The sequence below is a fragment of the Podospora bellae-mahoneyi genome (assembly GCF_035222275.1).
Source record: "Podospora bellae-mahoneyi strain CBS 112042 chromosome 1 map unlocalized CBS112042p_1, whole genome shotgun sequence".
Lineage (NCBI taxonomy): Eukaryota > Fungi > Ascomycota > Sordariomycetes > Sordariales > Podosporaceae > Podospora > Podospora bellae-mahoneyi.
In genome coordinates this window covers 7,465,762-7,486,996 of record NW_026946359.1, presented here as the reverse complement: position 1 = coordinate 7,486,996, position 21,235 = coordinate 7,465,762, and the positions used below count along the sequence as shown (strand labels likewise).

General features: G+C 41.0%; 5 protein-coding genes across 5 annotated transcripts; 4 read left to right on the top strand and 1 right to left on the bottom strand.

Annotated features, from left to right (window-relative positions):
* Window positions 1-895: 895 nt before the first annotated feature.
* XYN2_1 (Endo-1,4-beta-xylanase 2) lies at window positions 896-1,402 on the top strand (the record flags this gene model as incomplete). Its single annotated transcript, XM_062872123.1, has 1 exon — window positions 896-1,402. A coding segment is annotated over one exon (507 nt), but the record flags the coding sequence as incomplete, so codon positions are not given.
* Window positions 1,403-4,389: 2,987 nt separating this feature from the next.
* Window positions 4,390-4,938, top strand: QC761_0024540 (uncharacterized protein; the record flags this gene model as incomplete). Its single annotated transcript, XM_062872122.1, has 1 exon — window positions 4,390-4,938. One exon carries the CDS (start codon window positions 4,390-4,392, stop codon window positions 4,936-4,938), a length of 549 nt encoding a protein of 182 aa, XP_062738723.1.
* A 2,685-nt stretch (window positions 4,939-7,623) lies between these two features.
* Window positions 7,624-8,761, bottom strand: QC761_0024530 (uncharacterized protein; the record flags this gene model as incomplete). The annotated part of the gene is made up of 2 exons (XM_062872121.1): window positions 8,523-8,761; window positions 7,624-8,411 (listed from the first exon to the last, which is right to left on the bottom strand). The coding sequence occupies exons 1-2, from the start codon at window positions 8,587-8,589 to the stop codon at window positions 7,624-7,626; spliced, it is 855 nt and encodes a 284-aa protein (XP_062738722.1). The 5' UTR covers window positions 8,590-8,761.
* A 605-nt stretch (window positions 8,762-9,366) lies between these two features.
* QC761_0024520 (uncharacterized protein) lies at window positions 9,367-10,642 on the top strand (the record flags this gene model as incomplete). Its single annotated transcript, XM_062872120.1, has 2 exons — window positions 9,367-9,928; window positions 9,990-10,642. 2 exons carry the CDS (start codon window positions 9,367-9,369, stop codon window positions 10,640-10,642), a joined length of 1,215 nt encoding a protein of 404 aa, XP_062738721.1.
* An 892-nt stretch (window positions 10,643-11,534) lies between these two features.
* QC761_0024510 (uncharacterized protein) lies at window positions 11,535-12,976 on the top strand (the record flags this gene model as incomplete). Its single annotated transcript, XM_062872119.1, has 2 exons — window positions 11,535-12,029; window positions 12,269-12,976. 2 exons carry the CDS (start codon window positions 11,535-11,537, stop codon window positions 12,974-12,976), a joined length of 1,203 nt encoding a protein of 400 aa, XP_062738720.1.
* Between the last annotated feature and the right edge of the window lie 8,259 nt (window positions 12,977-21,235).

Below are 21,235 nucleotides of genomic sequence, written 5' to 3'. Positions count from 1 at the left end.
GCTAGACTGTCAAAGCGAATAGCATCAAAATATATTAAGCAATCATCACAACTAGCGCGTACATATGTCTTTACCATAGAACATATTTTGGCTTTAGCTGCGAGATAAAAAGCCCGACGTTGTATTGTTTTGGGGTGCAACCACAGGCCCAGAGGGCATGAGTAAGGAAGTGGGGTTCTCTGGGGATCGGGGGTTCAGGGTCATGTATATAAACGGTCTGCTTCGGACATTCTATTTTAGACAGAGCATCGACTTTATTTTCTTCGTATTTTGTGCCTTGCATGCGTGCAGGCAGTTCTGGCCTCTGATCAGGCCAATCCGGTGCTTACTGTGTGGTCTGCGAGCCCACAGAGTCTTTGTTGTCCTACGTGAAGTGCGGCCTGCAGGCGAGCCACTGCCACCTGGGTGTGTTCATTCAGAGCCCTGTTGAGGGTATTTTTTGTGGTGTTGTGGTTGTTTGTGTGTTTTCTCACCATTTCAGTATATCGGACTTGCATCATCTAAATGTATTGGTGTCGTGTGATGGGAGCTTCCTTATGCAAGGCAAATGCCGGTAGCCCAAACCGCCTTAATGGGTATAAACACTTCCTTCGTCCATCCCTCAGGCCACCAGATCAGAGACACAGCTTCTGCATCACAACTTTTGTTCACAGCTATCATGATGCATTTCTCCTCTTCCTCACTGGCCTCGCCGCAACCCTAGCGGCAGCCGTGCCCCCAGATGAACAACTCTTCGGCAGATCAGTAGACCTGGGCTCCAAACTTCACGGAAAGACCGTCGTGTCCTGCAACCGCCAGAGGCGACCCCGAAAGCAACGGCTTCCACAGCGGGTATTTTTACTCGTACTGGTCTGACGGCCGCGGCAGCGTCGACTACCGCAACTAAGTCAACAGGACTTACACGGCCACCTGGACAAACGTCCGCAACTGGGTCGGCGGAAAAGGTTGGAACCCCGGCGGTCCCAAGGTTGTCCAATACAACGGGACGTGGTCCGGCAGGAACGTCAACTCGTACCTCGCGCTATACGGATGGACCAAGAATAGCCTAATCGAGTACTACATCGCCGAAAGCTTCGGCTCGTATAACCCCAGCAGCGGGACTTCGCGCCTCGGCACCGTCAGCAGCGACGGCAGTGATTACGACATCTACCGCACGCAGAGAGTGAACCAGCCTTCGATCGTTGGGCGTGCCACCTTCTATCAGTTCTGGTCGGTTCGCAGGAATCATCGCGTAGGAGGTACCATCACTGTAGCCAATCACTTTACTGCTTGGGAGAAAAGTAACCTCAAGTTGGGCACTCACGATTACATAATCTTGGCTACCGAAGGTTATGGAAACAGTAGTTCTTCTGCAATCACGGTAAAGGAGGTTAGTATAGAGGGGGTTCCCCTGTCCCAATAAGCCTAACTCGAGGAGAGACAATAACTAAATTATAGAAAGGATATCAGAAGGGAAAAGCAAATTACGTAAAAGGAAATCAACCTCATGTAACTAGCCCCGAGATAGTACATACAAGAAAAATGTCGCAGTCAAGCTTTCTGTGATAAAAATTGCTGGACATTTCGTGTCAAAATGCAAATTTTACAATAGCAACGCGACTTCCATAAACGCACCCCAATTGGGTACCGTATGGTGCGAGAGGATTTGCAGTGAAGCAGGACAAGAGTGACTGCCTAGGTACCTATAATACCTACCTTGCCACTCTTGCTGGTAGCGCAGCAGGAGCGTAGAACAAGAAGGCACGTCTTCTCTCACACCCGGACCCCAAACTCAATCCGCCGCACTTCCCAGGCCCTCTCAAGGTAACCTGCCCTCCATCTGCGGCTCTAGGAAAGTTCGAACAGAAACGATATCTAAAGAGACAAGGAATTATAAAAGGACCACAGTTTACATCTACAGGCCTTCCAGCTTGATGAGATTTTCCACACTAGCGTATCCAGATGGTGCGCCTCGAGCCTCCTTAAAAGCCGGTACTCGTCCCCAGCATAATACAAAACAAACGGACCCGGAGCCGACAATATCCCATAGTTTATCGCGACCTTCCTACTAACGAAATATATCTTATCGGCTAGGAACAAACCACCCAATCTTTCCCCTTTCGAGGCACTCCAATATAAAACCCTTAAACTTCTAGCCTTCCAGTATCAACAGTTCGAAGGAAAATCAGGGCAGACTAATCATTATTATCCCAGGAATTGTCCTCGGTAAAGGCAGACGCAGGCCTTTATGATCCAGTCTGGGACCCAAGAAGGAAGTAAAGAAGACAGTTTACCTCTCACCCTACATACATCCGACAGAATATCTAACGTCCTGTCTTGCAAAACGACCCGAGTTACAATATCCACCAAAAGCTTTTCCATAGTATTTTCAGGAGAGTAATCCGGCAGTATACCGTAATCCTCACGGACAAGACCAAGAAAAGCATAGATCCTGTCGCGGCCATCGCTACTCTGCAGATGCCGAGACTGAGACAACAGATCCATCAAGTCGAACGGCCCAACCCGGTCAAATCGCAGTTTACTGATCACGAAAAAAGTTAATAATATTATTTATATCAGCCACTTAGCTTATCGCTCCGTTATAGCAGGTCCAAAGTAAGGAAAGTAGCTATATTTCTGCAGGGTAGGGAGCACCTCGGACAGTCGTTTCCACAGGATAGAGGATCGGCTATACAGGAGATAAATATTGGAAGATAAGATGAACTCTTGGTAGACCCAGGTCCGAGTCCACCAAGGACTACTAAAAACGTCGTATAAAGTAAACCAGTCGTTAAGGAATTACTGGTTAGCCAGGTTAGTAGAAATATAAATAGTATATATCTAAGGATTATACTAATAAAATTGATATAAAATTTGATAAGCCTTTACGAAATAACCGGATTTTCTATTAAAGTCACAATTTCTCCAAATGCACGAGAGATCACCTCCGCCAGTCGTCTTGTACAATGTGCATCCAGATCCAAGGATTGATCGACAGAGCGGAGAAGGCTTACGGAATACTATTGCCGAAGGAAGTCGAGCTGCGCATGGCACACACAACCGCGGGTCTCGCGGCGGTTATCGCCCTCCTGCATGGGCAGACCGGACCTAAGGCGGCGATCTGAAGAAGATAGCCTGCTGGAAGGAGCCCAGAATGATTCAGAGACTTTATACAGTCTAAAAATTTGGCTCTCGCTATATGTGTATCCTTACACCGCCACCACCATCCATTACGTAACCCTTGCCGCAGACTTTAGTATGATTGTATTGTTTCCCTTGAGCCTTACATCACCTACGAAGTTCTTTGGTACAGGAACGTCTGCCGCAGCGCATGTGGTCGCGCTTCCGCGGCCTGTTGATCTAACTACGACTTTCTCTATCCTCAAACGTTGGATACAACGTTGCGACGGCAACCATACATCATGCAGAGATGTCACAGATAACGCCTCCGACATGCCTAGACGCCTTCTCTCCGTCTTAAGTGCAGATATCTTTTCCCGATATACGGATTATGCCGGTCTCGACCTGCAGGCGCAAAAGCGATACAATGCATTCAGCTACTGTTGGGGTGGCCCGGCCGAAGCTAGTACCTAAAAAGAAATCAATAGTCATAACCACCACCGATAACGAAAGTCGAATTTCTTTACAATTACTCCCAAAGACAATCTAAAACGTAGTCTCGGTTCTAAAAGAGCTTAGAGTTTAGTTCCTATAGGTCAACGCACTTTATATTATCCAGGACAACGATAGCGATAGAAACCATTAGATCGCTCGAATGGGGGCGATTTACGCGAATGCATATCTAACGCTATCGGCTTCTAACGCTAGTTACTGTGCTGAGGGCTTCCTCGAACGTCTGTTTACCGAATATCGCGAGTCTGACTTCTTCGAGGTGCCTTTGCTTTTCCAGGGGAAAGTGAGTTGATACTTGTCAAAGCACGCCGGGCAGGGTTTCAGAGCTTCTGGTCGAAAGAAATCGACAACTCTCCTTCTGGTTCCAAGACCGGGAGCCCTGCATACAAGAGGCTGGACATTCAAGAGACAGTTCTATCTCCACGATTGCTCATATACACATGTCTGCAACCGTACTGGGTCTGACGTGAAGCATTTTGGTCATGCGGGGATCCTGGTCCAATGCATTATCTTGAAGGCGTCTACCTAGAAGAAATGCTTGAGTTGCGGGAGATGTCTGATCGGCAGAAGCAATACATACAAAGACTTTCTCCTGGTGATCCGAATTCATCAGCAAAGATTTGGCGTTGGGGAACCATTATCCAGTGGTTTTCATCACGCCGGTTGACATTGGTGGAGGATAAACCTCTGGCCATTCACGCCGTTAGAGAGAAATTCACTCGCCATGACTCTAGCCTGCAAGACTACGCACTGGGCCTATTCCGTTCCACAGCTCACATGGATCTTCTCTGGCACACTAAATACGGAGCTGATCCACGGTCTGAGAAACTGGCTGAGCTTCCGAGCTGGACCTGGATGGCTTTTGATGGTGGTGTGACATGCCCCTTCAAGTACGGAGGCCCACAGGAGGCAGGTATGATCAAGACGCACGATCGCTTCGAAATTCAAGCTTGGCCGGAGTGTGCCCAGTTCGGTCGACCGCTTCCAAACTGTTCATCTCTGAAGCTGGAGGGCCTCACCAAAGAGGTCGCTATTCCCCACCGGTTCTGGAAAAGCGGGTATGCGTCTGCCCAGGACATGCCCTGCTACACACTTCGCGTGCTTGGGTTACGCGACGAAGAGTGGGAGGATGACGAAGATAGGATTGGGCATATCACTTTCGATCAGTACCGAATGCCGAGCTCCAATGACGACTTTGAGAATAATCCGCCAACTCGGTATAAGAACCTTCAGGTACTCCTTATTACGCTGCAGAAAGAGCAAGCGGACAATACATCGGGTCTGTCCGAGATGGGAAGGGTTTTGAAGCAGCGTACGGACTTATAATTGCGCCAGCATTAACAGTTGGAGGAAGATACTGAAGGATAAGCTTCTACAAAGGAGGAAGCAAACAGCGTTTCCTATTTTCAAGATGGGGTAACAAGGGAGTATGTTTTCGAATGAGTACTCACCACCGGCATCAACCCACCCCTTCTACCTAGTTCGCAAGCTGCGGCTGAGTAAAGAAACTCCTAAATCTCCCCCGGAACCCAAGACCTAGCACCGCTCTCGGGACCATTATCAACCGCCCCCGGCCAATGGCCCCCATGAAAAGGAATCCACGTCACCGGATACCCACTCTTGCACCCGTTATAGTTAGTCTTGATATGTATCCCGCTCCCCCTCCCCGGCGTTGGGGCTGTAGTTGTTGGGGATGCGGACGATGAATTGTCTTTGGCGACCGTTGACGGTTATGCTGCGGACGCCGGAGGAGAAAGGGGTTTACCGCAGCCAGGGGAGGGTTGGAGATTTGACGGGCTTGGACGAGATTCATATTGGCTGAGGTTTGTGGGGTGGTGCATGGGAGGGCATGGACCAGAGTGGTTGAAATGGCGAGGAGGCGGAGAGGATGGAGGAAAGGGCTACCATGATGGGAGGGCCCTGTGTGGTCAGGGCTGGATGTGGAAGTGAGGTTGGAGGATGGGCAGTGTCAGTGGTGTAAGAACAACGATGTGGTGATTTATATAGGTAGATGGATGATCATGAGCCCAAGGCCACGTTGATGGGTGTCTATATCATCATAAGAATGCTATGCCAGGATTGGCGCAGAAGCAAAACATTTCACATTTGATATATTCATCACAGAATCGGCAGAGATTTGTTTTGTTTGGTAAGTTGATGAAGCTCATTCCCGGATGGTACCTAGTCAACATCAAATTCCCGGACAGCCTCCATCCGTGACCGTGGTGGTGGAGTTTAACCAGAAGACGGGACGTACCTGATTGGCGCGCTTTGTACCGCTGCGTCGTTTCAGGTTCAGTTGAAGCGACTACGACGTCGCTAATATGAACTGCCGACCGTTGGAGCCTCTCATCTTTGGGGCCGATGGGGTCTTGATGTTGAGTTTATGTCAAGTGAGTGTGTTGGGTCAGAAGCCATTTGGAGGACAATTGTTGACAGTACAAGAGTCGCGCTTTGTTGCTCAAGGACTAGAAAAGATATTATCTATCAGAGTCAGTAAGATATCGCTAGTCTTCACGATAATCAGTTGAACCAGATTGAAATCGGACCCCTAAGCCAAGCAGCTTCAAAGAGGTTGTAAGTCTCTTGTCGAAATTCCAGGTCATTTGTTGCGCAATAGCTATCCCTGGAATAAGGAACAATCGAGGTAGACTTGAAGAAACAAAATTGTTCCGTTCCGGACCACTTCCACTCCAGGTTTCCAAATAGGTCAACTCTGTAAGCGCGGCTTGAGATTGACATATGTGCCTTAGCTTGTCCATACCTAAGAATGCTACGTGCACAGTACCAGTTGTTGCCCCTGGTTAGCTACCAGATCTAGAAGAAGCCCACTCTTGGGTCAACCGAGTACGCGAACAGCCATCACAAGCGCTTCAAATGGAAATCTACGGCAGTTGGGGCTTAGATGTAAAAGTGAAAAGCATAAAAAGGGCTACTCTCGGTCTTGTCTGTTCCAATCTTCTTCAGCTCATCCTCAACCTCTATCACTATTACCCCTGAGAGCGCTGGTCACAATGCACTTCCCTACCATTACCGTGGCTGCCTTCGCGGTTGCTCCTCAGCTGGCATCCGCGCACTTTCTTTCCCCACCTGATGCTCAACGGTGTGCGCACTGGCGCCTTTGAGTATGTCCGTGAACACGACTTCGGCTTTATGCCGCACAACAACGACTGGATCAACTCACCCGACTTCCGCTGCAACGAGGGTTCCTGGAGACACCGCCGCGAGCCCAAGACGGCACAGGTCACTGCTGGTCGAGACACTGTTGGGTTCAACCTGCACCTTGACTTTGGCATCTACCACCCAGGACCGGTTACTGTAAGCATTTGACATCACTTTGTGTTACAAATACTGACGACGATCCCGTTCCCAGATCTACCTCTCAAAGCCCCCGGCGACGTCCGCGACTATGATGGCTCGGGCGACTGGTTCCAAGGTCTACCAGCTCGGCACGATGATGCCCTGGAACGGCACCGACCAGGGCTGGCTCACCCGCGACAAGAAGAACTTTCAATTCCGTCTGCCGTCTGAGATTCCCGCTGGCCAGTATCTGATGCGTATTGAGCAGATGAGTGTCCACGTAAGTCTTAAAGCCAATTCCTGGTTGTCGCTGCCTGTTGATGCTGACGGTTCTTTCTAGCCACCGTACAGGCAGAAGGAGTGGTACGTCCAGTGCGCTCACCTCAACATCGCAAGCAATTACAATGGACGCGCCCCGGTCCGACTATCCGCTTCCCGGGCGGTTACAAGATCAGTGACCCGGCGATCCAGCTTGACAGCTGGGCTAAACCTCCCCCGAACTTTGCGCCCATGCCTGGCCCGCAGCTTTGGCCTAACTAGGTATCTAAGGGTTATGAGGGGTTACCTTTTAGCTCTGTGTCTTTGTTTAACGGCTATCAAGTCTAGGCATTGGATTCACAGTGAGGCGCAGCTAATCAATAGAATGAAGCTCTGTCACTCTATTTATCAAGTTCCAACCCTATCTCACCATGCCACCCACATTAATATCCCCTACGCTTCCGGCCTCGGCCCTCCAGACCCCCAATCAACCACCCCAGCCCCAGGTAACACTCTCCCCAACTCCTCCACCTTAGCCACACCAACCACGATCTCCCCTTCCACCTTTGCCCTCCTTGCGTTCCCTTCAAACTCCCCCAAAGTCAAAACACTCGCCCCGTCAGCCCCCAATTTCCACTCAGAAAGCTTTCCCGCAACCTGAACAGCCTCAAAGTTCTTAGTCGCATCTAGCCCAATAAACAAAGACTTTTCCTTCGCGGGATCAGTAACCACCTCGTCATCAGCCTCGGCACTAAAGCCCCTCCTGTTCCAAACCAACCAAATCCCATGATCCTGACCGAGAACATCAATCACCACAGCGTAGTTCGTCTCGGCTAATTCATCTCCCGTGGACGGTTTGTGGTATAGTTGCCCAACAGGGTAGACGTACTTTGGGAGAGTGGTAGACGAGGGATGGGTCAAGGAGCAAAAGAATGGATGGACTTTGGTTCTGTTGTCTACTTCTACATCGGTTTGGTGCAGGGAACTGACAATGATGGGGGGTACGGAGAGGGATAAAGCGCCTGCTTTGACCACGACGAGGTATTGAGTTGTTGTTGACTGGAATAAGGGGATAGGGACTGAGTTATTGTTCAGGGCATCGGTGAAGGCCATGATGGCTTGGAGGTTGGTGAAGTTGGCTGGCAGGGACTGGATCTTTGTCAAGGCATCAGCGGCGGGCAGTTTAGCTGGTGGGGAATTGATCTTTTGAAGGAGGTTGTTTTGGGTCCAGGCGAGGTAGGCTTCGGGGAGCGGGTTTTGGAGCGGACGAGGGCGAGGAGGTCGGTGGGTAAGCCGTCTGGGGTGAAAGGTTAGCCTGGTAAGAGATATGACGCGGAAGATGGGGAAGAAACCTTTCCGGATGGATTCCGTGATTGCATCTTTGATGGCCTGAAAGTTGGGATTGTTTTGGGTTGCCATGGTGTTGAAAGTGGGGATGTCAACAGAAAGTGGGTCCCGTGAATAGGGTTCAGTCAGGGGTTAAGGGGTTAAGGGGTCAGGAGTTGGCTGTGAGACATAAAGGGGTATGTCGGATCTTGGAATCGTCTTTAAGCAAAGTGAACGGTTATTATGGATGGATGTTGGAAGTGTGTTCTAGGTGGTGAGAGAAGATGCCCGACATAAAGAACGAGCGAGCATATATATTACCTGGGCGCAAAATGTGGCCCTGGATTCCAATTCCTCACTGTTGGAGCTGCTCAGGTTACTCTATTGCGCCTGGATCATGAGCGCGGATATGTACTGAGCGGTGTGGTTGCATTCGATGGGGGCGCAGTCAAGTTCAGCTGTTGTGATGACAGCCATTCCAGAAAATGAACGCCCCTCGAGAGCGGCGCATTGACGAACATTCTCCAATAAAGTTTATCTATCACAGATAAAACTGATCTTAATCCGAGTTGAATCACCATTTGCACCTCCTGGGGACAGGATCTGAGTACAAGGCGGTATGCGTGCCAAGTCTCAGGATGAGCTGAAAGTATCGCAGAGCACTCCTGAATGATCCTTTGCTCAATAGCCAAGGTAACCCGAGTACCTTCCTAGTGTTTATGGTTAGATGTTACGGGTTGGATGGGCTTGATGCTGCAAAGTCGAGTCATATAAGGTCCCTTGCATTGGCGTCTATCTCTTCCTAGCTAAGCAAATCCTGTCCCATCTGCCAATATTATTGTCAATATCTCTTCAACAATACTCTTAAGTATGGCTGTCTTCAGAGAGCACCCGCGCATTTACAACCAAAGAGCCCCCAACCCGGGCCGCTGCAAGACGACAGATCAGAAAAACCAGCCGTTTATTTTCCAGGACACTTGGCAATGTGCGCAAGATGCCATTCGAAACATTTGGCTTCTGTATCAAGACTTTCTCAACATCGTGTCTGCTGCTCAGATAGGTCACGGGGCCGGTGGAGTGCATCTTGATGATGCCGTAGATCTTGTTCGGCTTGGCTACTGGCTTGTACTCGGTCCGATGGGGGAAGTAGCTCGGGAACGTCGGTATCGCCTTGGGGGCGGCTTCCCCACCACGGCTGACCTGAACTTCCTTGACTTTCTCTGGGGAATTTCCGCTACGATTGAGACTATCGAGAGGAGAATTTTCAACGTTCCTAATGCCGAACAACTTCCACATAACGCCCAACACCGAGGGATTCTCACCGACATTAATCAATGGACTAATTCGGATGAGGATACTTCTCAAAACATCAGTGCTCTGGGGTTTCTAGAATTGCTATTACGTATTGTCGCTGATACATCGCCAAATTTGGGTATGTTGTAACTTCCTGGAAAAGTATCCACACCTTTATCTTTCTAACACGTCTTGGCCAGCCGCCTTTCGCAACTCGTTGAACAACCTCCTGACATGTCGCCCACGCAACCATGTATACCAACAGCGCGGCCTCCCTCGGGTCATGTTCGTTTGTGCCGGTGCCAACAACGGCACCCACGTCATCACCACTTCCAAAGACAACTGGTTCCACTTCACATCTCTCTGGGCGGCGGCCAATTATGCTCGTGCTCAGCGTCAAACCTTGCCGCCGATCGTCCTGCTCGGCGGGGGTGGACAGCCGGCATTCAATGTCGTCGGACGATCTGATGCCGTGTATCAAGAGTTCTACGACGCAGAAGAGGATGTCGCTCGGATTCTGTCGGACAATGCCGCCGAGATTATTAGATCAGGCACCATTACACTCTGGCAGAATCAAGCGGCGCGTTTTGCGAACCATGCCAATGAGAGGTGCTTGCCTATGACGGTTCCAGATTTTGCGGTCAAGGCGAGGTGCTTGAGATGTCAGGCTTTGTTTCGTTACAATGTCAATCATGCTGATGCGCCGGGGCTTGTGGGTGCGGAAGCTGACTGGAGGGGCAATCGACGATTGGGGGTGGCAGTACTGTGTAACAAGGATTGGGACTGTGCGGAGACGTTGGCACATTTCTATTGTGTTGCTGCGAATGCGGCTGGTGTAGGGGGTGTTCATTAGGAATGGTATCTATCACGGTCTCCAGGTGTACTGTACCCATATGTTGCTCTATATATGGAGGGATCCCTGAGAGTATCGATCCCATATGCAACGATCATCAATCTCTTTGATCAAAACATCTGGAGTGCTTACTCCGCCACGGTATTGGGCAACATTGAAATATTGACTTCAGGTGGTCTAGGTGTACTGGAGTGAAGCCTTTCAACCTTTATTGGTCAGTTATCCGTCGTTCTGCAGAAATACCTCAGGGACCTATGCGTGAAGTTGGGTGCCTGTCCATTCCGATCGGCAATGAGGCACGACAGCATAGGCACCAACTTGTCCCTTCTTGATTGTCAACCAGACAAACCGACACAGGAAGCTCCTGTTCTTGGAATCTCAGCGACAGAAGGAGAAGATGTCCGGCATGCAGGCCTTTTCACTCGCCTGCGGCGTCATGCAGGTCATCACCTTCGCCGAGTTGACATTCGCGACGTGCCGCAAGATTTTAAAGACAGGCACACCAGACCCAACCCTCAACGACCGAGTTCAAGACCTAAAGGGGTTCTGCGAAATAGTGGAAAAGCGGTGCACTCCACTTATCCCAATGAAATTAAACGCCAACGAAACAAAACTGTTGGCCATCGCTACCAGGAGTGTGGGGCGGCCCAAGAGCTGGAAGCGGAGATTGCGAAGATATGCCCTTCCTCCTCACGGGAAAACTTTCGACTTCATTACTAGAAACTATGAAGGTTTTGATTCATCGGCGGAAAATTGAAAAGTTGGAGAAGACAATGATGGATGGGTAAAGGCTCTGGAAACAATCTGTTGGCTGATATCTGGTAAGTGGTCCTGGACCTACATGTTCGGCAGCCTGGCCGCGACACATCCATATCCACTGGAGAGTTCTAACATGAAGATTCAACAGTACTCAGGGAAGGCTCTTGAGATCCAGGCTAGTCGAGGCTTTTCTGGTCTGGAGAGTACTTTGCAGCACTTCATCAACGCTCGCTCGCAAGGCCACACGCAGTTAACAGAGCTGTTCAACAACGAGTTCGGTAACCTCAACACCAAAATAGCTAGCGAGTCCACACACACACGCCAACATGTTTCCCAGCTTTCTACGCGACTGCAAGAAGAATCAGCTCTTCTCGCCAAACGTGACGACCTGCAACGGCTTTTAGCAAGCTTGAAGTACCCAAGCATGAACGAACGACGGAACAATGTCACCGATAGCTACATCACAACGTTTGAGTGGGTGTTTAGAACATCAGCCAATGCAGAAACATCCGACGACAGTTCTTCTGAAGGCTCTGGGCTTGACGATGTTGGATCTGACGGAACTAGCCAGTATGGAAGCGACATTGAGAGCGTACATGAGGATTCGAGTGACGAAGAAGAAGTGTCGGTTGGTCTCGTTGAATGGCTTACATCCGTCAATGAACCACTTTTCTGGATTAGTGGCAAGCCAGGATCTGGAAAGAGCACATTGATGAAATTCCTGCTCCACGATCACCGGACAAGGAGACATCTAGAGCTGGCTTACCCTGGAGCTCTAATGATCTCCCACTTCTTCTGGCTGGCTGGCCAAGAGATGGAACGAAGTATCAGGGGACTCCTGTGCTCTTTGCTATACCAGCTGGTTAGCGAACGTGTGAAGTCTACATTGATATCGTCCGGCAGCTTGGCTCCAGCAAAGCAAAGTCAAAGGAGGTTTACACTGATTGGTCAACAAAGGAGTTGCGGGAAACACTTCTTCATGTTCTCGCAAGCTCGTGCGTACCGGCCCTCATATTCCTCGATGGCCTCGACCAAGTCGATCCTTCCGACGGATCTTTTGCACTCTTGCAACTTGTCAATGATATATGCACGCTTCCAAACATGAAGGTTTGCGCATCGAGTCGCCCGGAGGTAATCTTCAATCGGCAACTAAGTATAAGACCGTCGTTTCGAGTCCAGGACCTCACAAGACGCGACATTAAAAGCTTTGCCAAGGAGCAGCGGCGATCTTGCACAGCTGCCAAGTTTGAGCGTTCAGATTCATTCCGTGATTTGATCGGCGAGATTGCCTACAGGGCAGATGGCGTTTTCTTATGGGCGGCGCTGACCGTGAAAAGTCTTCAAAGGGGTTTAGTTCATGAGGATTCACCGGATGAGCTTCAACGACGACTGGACGCTTTACCCGACGGCCTGAACGCACTGTACCAGGATAAGTGGAACCGGCACAATGAAGATAACCAGGTGTATCGCGAAGAGGCCGCGAGGTACCTCAACCTCCTTCTCAATCACGATGAGTACGGTGTTGCGTTTGGAGGGTGCTTTGGACCGGACGGGGTGCCACTGCCATATTCCTAGCCAACAATGCCGCGTTCCGATCTGCGATGATAAACGATCAAAGCAATGTTGCCATGGCTGGTGATCAGTTCATCAAGAGTCGTTCAAAATTTGGGAGGGAAATTGTGGCCCGATCTGCTGGCTTGGTTGAAGTCTCTGAGTCCAAGCCAAACGTAAGGCCGAATCAACTTCATCCATCGCTCGGCCAAGGACTTTCTTAAAGAAACCGTGCAAGGTCAGCGATACTTAAATATGACAGCTCTACACCGGCAGATCGTACTTTGAGCCTCATGGAAGCCTATCTTGAGATGGCCGCTTTTTTCGACCCCAAAGGTTATGTATCCGAAACCGTCCCTTGTGGCAATGAGAGTCTCGTCTCAGTCATCAGCCAGCTATCTTGGGGCATGAGGTACGAGCAGAACCCTGTCTCACTATTCGTTTCAGGAGCTTCTTCCATAAATGGGACATCAATGGAGCTCAAATATGGGGTCAATTTCATATGCTTCATTCACCAACTCCGCCGTATTTCCCAGAAATCTCGATGGTTCTTCCAGGCCCTCTCTGCTTTACAAACTACTTTCCTTGGTGTAATGGCACAATGGGCTCCTACACCGTGGTTCATACATGACATCGAGCATAATGAGAAAGCCTTTGGTTCATTTTCATCAAGCTACCGGACTTACCTGCTATTCACTGCGCTGCACACACGGCACGCGTCGTCTTTCTTGTGGTATTCAATATACGAAAGAACAAAACGCCTCAGAAGTTCTTTCAATACGGTGTCTTATCTGCTTCGTACTGGAAACATCATTCCGAGTAGACGCGCCGTTTCGTGGCAGGCTTTGTTTCAGGATAAGCCACCATTGCTATGGAGGACGACCACGATGTTTGCTGCCTGGCTTGAGCTTGTCCTATTAAATAGCAGGATGGGACTTGTTGTAGACGGTTTCAATGACATGGAACTTCTCGTTAATGTTGTCAAGTTGTGCGAATGGTTCATCACCTTGGGAGAGGACGACAGAAACAGAAAAATCTTCACATTCACACGGGGTGACGACAACACCAGTCCCATTACGCACTGGATGGAGGAATCTTATACAGGCTTCAAAGACGGGCTCAAACACTACCCAGGTGAGAGGTTCGGGCTTCTTGTGAACGTCAACGTAGCCTTCCTTCTTGGGTCTTTTTGGGATTGGGCTAGAAATATTATATTTAGTATTAATAGTGCGGAAGATAACTCAAACCTAGCGGAAGGAACTATTATAATATATTGGAAATAGTTTATGGCGGGCTAGCGTTATAAAAATGATACTATTCCTAAAAGTATTATACTCTCGGTTACGAATATATATATATATATTATTTCTTTAATCGACTAGCCTAAGCTAACTGGTTTGATGGCAGTTTATTAAGTACAAGTTATCCAATATACTTAGGACAGAGGGCAAGCAGATTTTAAAAAATAAACGGCTAAGTGTCACAGTTAACCCAACGGCAGGTCGTGCAGTACGTGGGGCGCGGGGCGTCCCTAGCCAATCATTAGGGAAATCAGGAGGCAGCCAATCAAGGCTGGCCAAAAGTGCTATGGCGCCAGAAGCTAATGAGCACTCTGCAGGATGCAAGATGCTCGGGATGATAGCACGACGAGCACTTCGCAGGATGCAATGTGCTAGAGTGATCGGGGCCGTAGCAGGGCGAGCACCTCAGGGCCCCCGAGGTCTATATATACGGAGGAACTGGCTGGTGTGGATAGACAGTTCCGCAGTATGCAATACAAGTCACAATCGTTGGTATCTAAACTGTTGTGATCGAGACAAGCCATTGTTGTACGCTGTTTAGCTGTACCGAACCAGGATTATTTAGAAGTAGCCTTTAACCAGTATCCCTTTCAGAGGTTCTGGATAGGGGTTCGTCATAATTATACTTAAAACTTATATTTAAAATTATTAATATTAATAAATCTTTAATTAATTTACTTAATATATTTTTAAAAAAATAATATTAAAAGTTTTCATAAATTTTATATATACATAAAAATGAAAGAGTTTTATAAATAAATTCAGGCCTTTATATATTTTTTTTAAAAGGTATTATTAATAAAAAATGAAGGTTTAAAAAATATTATATTATATTCCTTAATATTAAAACCTTCTTTATAAAATTTAAAAAAAAAATTAATAATATTCTTAATTTTTTTTATTTTTATTAAAGGCCCTATATATTATTTAATTATTAATCTTTGAATCATTTTTCATAACTTTATTATTTAAAATATTATTAATATAATTTATTCTAATATAACTTACCCTTCCCTATTTAAACTCCTCATATTAAAGCTATATTAAATTAGCCTTAATTTAATCATATTATTATTATTAAATTAAAATTAAAGTTTTAGAATATGATTTCATAAATGAATTATATTTAAATTAAATATTTTAATTTGTATAATTAAATAGTATTATGTATTATTATAATTTCTATTAATATAATGTATATTTTAATATTTTAATAACAAAAAATAATTCTTTATAAAAAGTATATTTATAGTTATATAATATATTTAAAACTAATATGAAAATATTTTGATAAAATATATATTATTTATTAAATTCATATATAATCAAATATATAAAAATAATTTGAAATATATTTTAAAATTTATATTATATATAATATATAAGCTTCAGATATTAAAAAAAAAATCTAAGCTTCTACTAACCCTTACTTTAATATATTTATATTAAATTTTAAATTACTTTTTTACTACTTTAATATAATTAATAAATAAATTAAAATAACTTTTAAATTAAATATTATTATTATATACTCCTATCTTTCTTTTCATTATTCACTTTTATTATTTTTTTAAAAATAATATAAAAATATGTGTATCTTTAATATATTGAAAATTAATTTTATAAAGTCTATATTGAACTACTATATTTTCAATGTAAATTTAATATTTCTTTCATTATTCATTAATTATATAAAAATAATTATTTATTTTAAAAATATTTATAACGAACCCTATCCAGAACCTCTAAAAGGGATACCGGTTTGAAGGCTACTTTTGAATAATCCTGGTTCGGTATAGCTAGACATTGTACGATAAGATATCTCAATGTAAATATAAAATGCCGTGAATATAATTTGAATTATATACTGCGGAACTATCTATCTACACTAGCCAGTTCCTCCGTATATATAGACCTCGGGGCCTAAGGTACTCGCCCTACTACGGCCCCGATTATTCCTAGCACTTTTTACATTTTACAAAGTACTTATCGTGCTATACCTTCGATTACCCGTAGCATTTTACATCCTACAGACTACTTAGGTCTCTTAGCGCCGTAATACTTTTTAGCTAGCCTTAATTAATTACTTTCTAGTTTTCTTAATAATTAGTTAGGGACGCCCCTGCGCCTTATATATTACGTAGCTTACCGTTAAATTAACTATAATATAATACTTCTCTTCCTAGGTCGACGTCCCGGCAACTATATTCTTAAAATAATCTTTAATCCCCTTTTCCTATAGTACCCTATAATAAATTTTTTTTTTTTTATCCTACCGTTATATTTAACCGTATAAAGAAACCTATTTATATAAATACTAACCGTCGCCGTAATTAAATACTTTTCTTTAAAAATTCGGCTTTATTATACCCGAATATACCTATTATAAAAAATAATTTTAAATACGTAGCTTCCTTTCGATAGGACCGATGCCTTCCGTATATTAAGTCGAGTCGCTCTACTATAATATTTATAGTATAGATCGTAAGTCTTTTTTAGACTACCGTACGCTTCTTTACTAACCCTATAGTCTATCCTTTTATTAAGGAGAAAAACGTTTAGATACCGAAAAATAAATTACTTTAAGTAAGTTCCTTCGTTTTAAAGTATAATTACGTACCTTCGAAATACAAGCCTTTATTACCTTTCGTCGCGAATCTCGCCTCTTTAAGGAAGAAGAGAGAGTCCTCCGTGCGGCTTACTATCCCGTATAGCTTACCGGTAACGAATACCTCCGTTACTTTTCTTTTACTATTACTTTTACTTTAACTTTTTCCTTTTTAAATCCTACTTTAAGCCTTAATTAATTTACCGATCTTTCTTTTTAATTCCGGTATAGTTAGTCTTTCTTTCTTAATTACGTAGGATACCGCTAATAATATACTTTTTACCTTTTTAAAGTAATTAAAGCGTATAGTATTATTTATATTTAATCCTCTTTATACTTTTTAACCTCGTAATATAGTATATAATATATTAATTATTTTACTAAAAGCGTAAGTTCGAATTTTATTAAAGTTTTTTAAACTTAAGAGGGCCCGGTAAAGTCCTTTTACGCTTAAATTATTTTTTTTTATTTATTTAGATTTTAGTTAATTTAAATATTATTAATAAAATTCTTTTTAGTTTTTTTAAGTAATTAAAATATATTTATAGTTTTTATAAATTATTTATAATTAAATATTTTAATTAATTAATTAAATACTTTAAATAATCTTTATTAAACTATAAATCTAATTTTTTTTATATCGTACTTTTTCTTTTATCCTCCGCCATAACCTATATATTAGCCTTACTTACCGGTAATACGGGCTCCAGAAACGAGATATAAAAAAAGTATATAATTATAAACGTATCGTACGGGGTAACTTTAGTTCGAATACCGTTTCCGATATTTTCCTTTTAACCTTAAACGGGCTTACTCGTCTATAATCTAGCTTCTTACTAAGTCTTTTAGTATATAAATTATATATAAAAAGAAATATTATATTTTTTTTAAAGCGAGGTCCTTTAAGCCTTTTAATATTATAGTATTTCCGTATTTTTTCCTTTATAAACTTTAGTTTTTATTTAAATTTACCGTAAAGTATATATATTTTATTTATTTTAATTCCGGCCCTAGGTACTTTAACCGTAAGTCCTTACCGTAAGTCTGCCTCGTAATCGAAGTTCGTAAAAAAGGATATAACTTTCGTAGTTTCCGTTAGCAATATATTATACGCTAATTATACTATAAATAATAGTTTAACCTAATCGTTTTATTTAAAATTAATATAATTCTATAAATATTATTCTACAATTTAGTTAAGCCGCTCCGTTTAACTATTTATTTAAAAATAATAGGCTAATAACACTTTATTTATTACTCTTAACTTCGTTATTAATATTCTTTAAAACTTTAATATAAATTTAATATTATAATCCGTAATAAACCTTTTTAATTATATATATATTACTATAATATACTATAATATTATATCCGTTAATTACTTTACCGATTAAATATTTTTATATAATAAAAATATATTTATTTAATAAGCCTATTAATTATCGTTAATATACTATTATATTTAACGCTAATTACTATATTTTTAAACTTTAATAATTTAATAATAAAGTTTATAATAATTAAACTCTATAGCCGTTTTACTATTAATAATAGCTTTAAAAATCTATAAAGTTTATACTTTATAACCTTCGTTCTTTCGTATATATAATATAATTAAATAGCTTCCTTAACGTTATCTTTAATCCTTAATTAATTAAAGTACTATTTAATTTTTTTATAATTTTAGCGATACCTATATATCCTCCGAACTTCGATACGTAAATATTTATTACTAATATTATCCGATTACTTAACTTTACGTACGTCCGATTTCTATACTATAGCCTTCCCTAATTATTTTTTTTAAATACCCTATAGCTTTAGTTTTCTTACTAATATTATTTTATAATATTAATACTTAATTTCCTTTAATATTTATTAAAAGTAACTTTTTCCGATATATTATATAATACTTTATTTACAGTTATAATAAATATTTAAAAATATTATTAAACGCCTTTTCGAATAATAATAATAACTCTTTAAATATATCCTTATAGTAATCGGTACGCCGGTTAAATATATTTACTTTAATATTTTCCGATCCTTTCTTATAATTAATTTAGAAATTAAATTCCGAAAGGAACTCTAACTATTATATTTACCGTACATTAAGGATCTTCGTAATAGTAAAGTACCGTAGATTTTTATAATCCGTATAGACCTATATTTTATATTTAATATTATTAAAATATAGCTTTTACTTTTCGAACGTTTCGATAATAGTAAATAATTTTTTATTATAAATTAAATAGTTTTAACGTATTTCCTTAAGCTTTTTCGAAAAAAAAGTTATTAAATATAATTTATTATTATTATTTTTTTATTTTAATTATTTACCGATTATATAGTTTAATATATTTACTTTAACTTTAAATAATCGATTAAGGTTTAATAATTTAAGTACCGGTTCCTTTAAAATAATCTTTTTTAGTTTTTAAAAAGCTTATTTTTTTTCCTATCCTTATTAGGATTTTATATCTTTCTTAATTAAATAATTAAAACGTTTCGCGATACTTACGTACCCTCGAATAAATATTTAATAAAAATTTATAAACCCTAAGAATTCTTTAACGTATATTTATAATTACGGTGTAAGTTAGTTTTTAATTACTATAATTTTTTTTAGGTTTTATACGAACTTTACTTAATAATATTAAATATTTTAAATATATTATTTTTATATATAGAACTTACTTTTCTCTTTATTAATTAAAAGTCCGGTTCCGTATAGCGCGTCGAGTATCTTTTATACGTACCGTTTATATTTCTTTAAAGTACGTAAGTAAATAAAAATATCGTTAAAATAATATACTATTATTTTATTAAAGTACTTCCGTATTATATAATTAACGAAAAATTAGAACGTCGCGGGCGTATTAATTAACTTAAATAGTATTATAAAATACTCGAAATAATTATAGGGTATACGAAACGCTATTTTCTATTTATTTCTTTCTTTAATCCGTATATAAGCGTATTTAATAGGCATATCTAAGCGTATAAAGTATCGTACTCCGGTTAATTAACTTTATAACCTAAATATTAATAGTAGCGGGTAATTATTTTTTATCGTTTTGTTATTTAATTACCGGTAATTTATATATAATTATAAACTATTATCCTTTTTCGGTATAAAGAAAATAAAATATTTTACTAATAATATAAATTCTTTAATATAGCTTTTTTTTAAATTTTCGTTTAAATATTTCTATAGTTCTTTACTTTACTTATCGTTAATATAATATACTTTAAATAACTATAGTTTAACTTTTCTTTTTAATTTAATTTTATAATCTTACGGCCCTCGCTTTAAAAGCCCCTCTAAATATTTAATTATAAAGGCTAAATATTTTTAATATTCTACCGGTATTATTTTTTTCTCGCCCTTCTTTATATTATTATAATAAATATATTTATTAACCTCTAATATTTTTATTAACGTTATTAACCTTACTTCTTCGATTTTATCGCTTATATCGATAAAGTATATTATTACTTCTTAAACTCCTTACGGTAGTACCGTAAAGGATACTTATTTTATACTTTATTCCGTACGTACTTTTAATCTTCTATCGTTAATTAAATATTTTTAAAGTTTTTTTAATTATAAATAATTACTATCTTTTTAATCGATATTTAAATTATAATTTTTATATTATAATTACTTTAAAATTATATTTTTCGAGGGTCCTATATTTATAATATTAAATATAATTAAAATTATTTTTCCTTCGACTATAATATTTAAGGGTAGTATTTTCCTATAAACCTTTTACGTATAAAATAGTCTTTATATTACGATTTATTCCTTCTTTTTTTTTTTTAATATTTAGGCCTAGTATACGAACTATAACGAAATTAGGTTTATTTTTATATCATTATTTATTAATATTATTACTTAAAGATCCTTTTATTATATAATAATTTAAAGGCGTTTATTTCTCTTACCTTCTCCTTATATAATAACGACTTTACTAATAAACTTTAGGTTGCTTTTTATATCTTTACTTTATATCGATACCTTCGAAAATACCGTTTATAGTTCGTTAAAGGTTAATAGCCTTTACGAAAAGCCGCGAATTGTTTTTTAAATAGTTATATTATTTAAAAATAATTTTTTATTCCGGATTAATTAATAATATAAAATCTTTTAACTATACCCGGCTAACTTCTTCTTATTTTCTATCTCTTATTTCTTTAATACTTTCTTGTATCTTCGTCCGATAACGGTTTTTTTATTTAATTTTATATATTTTATTTTAATAATACTACTTAACTTTCTCCCGTAGGTATATAGTATAGTCTAGGCTTAAGTACTATCCTAGTATTATTTCCTTTAAAGAGCATATATTATCGTCCGTATTTTAATTT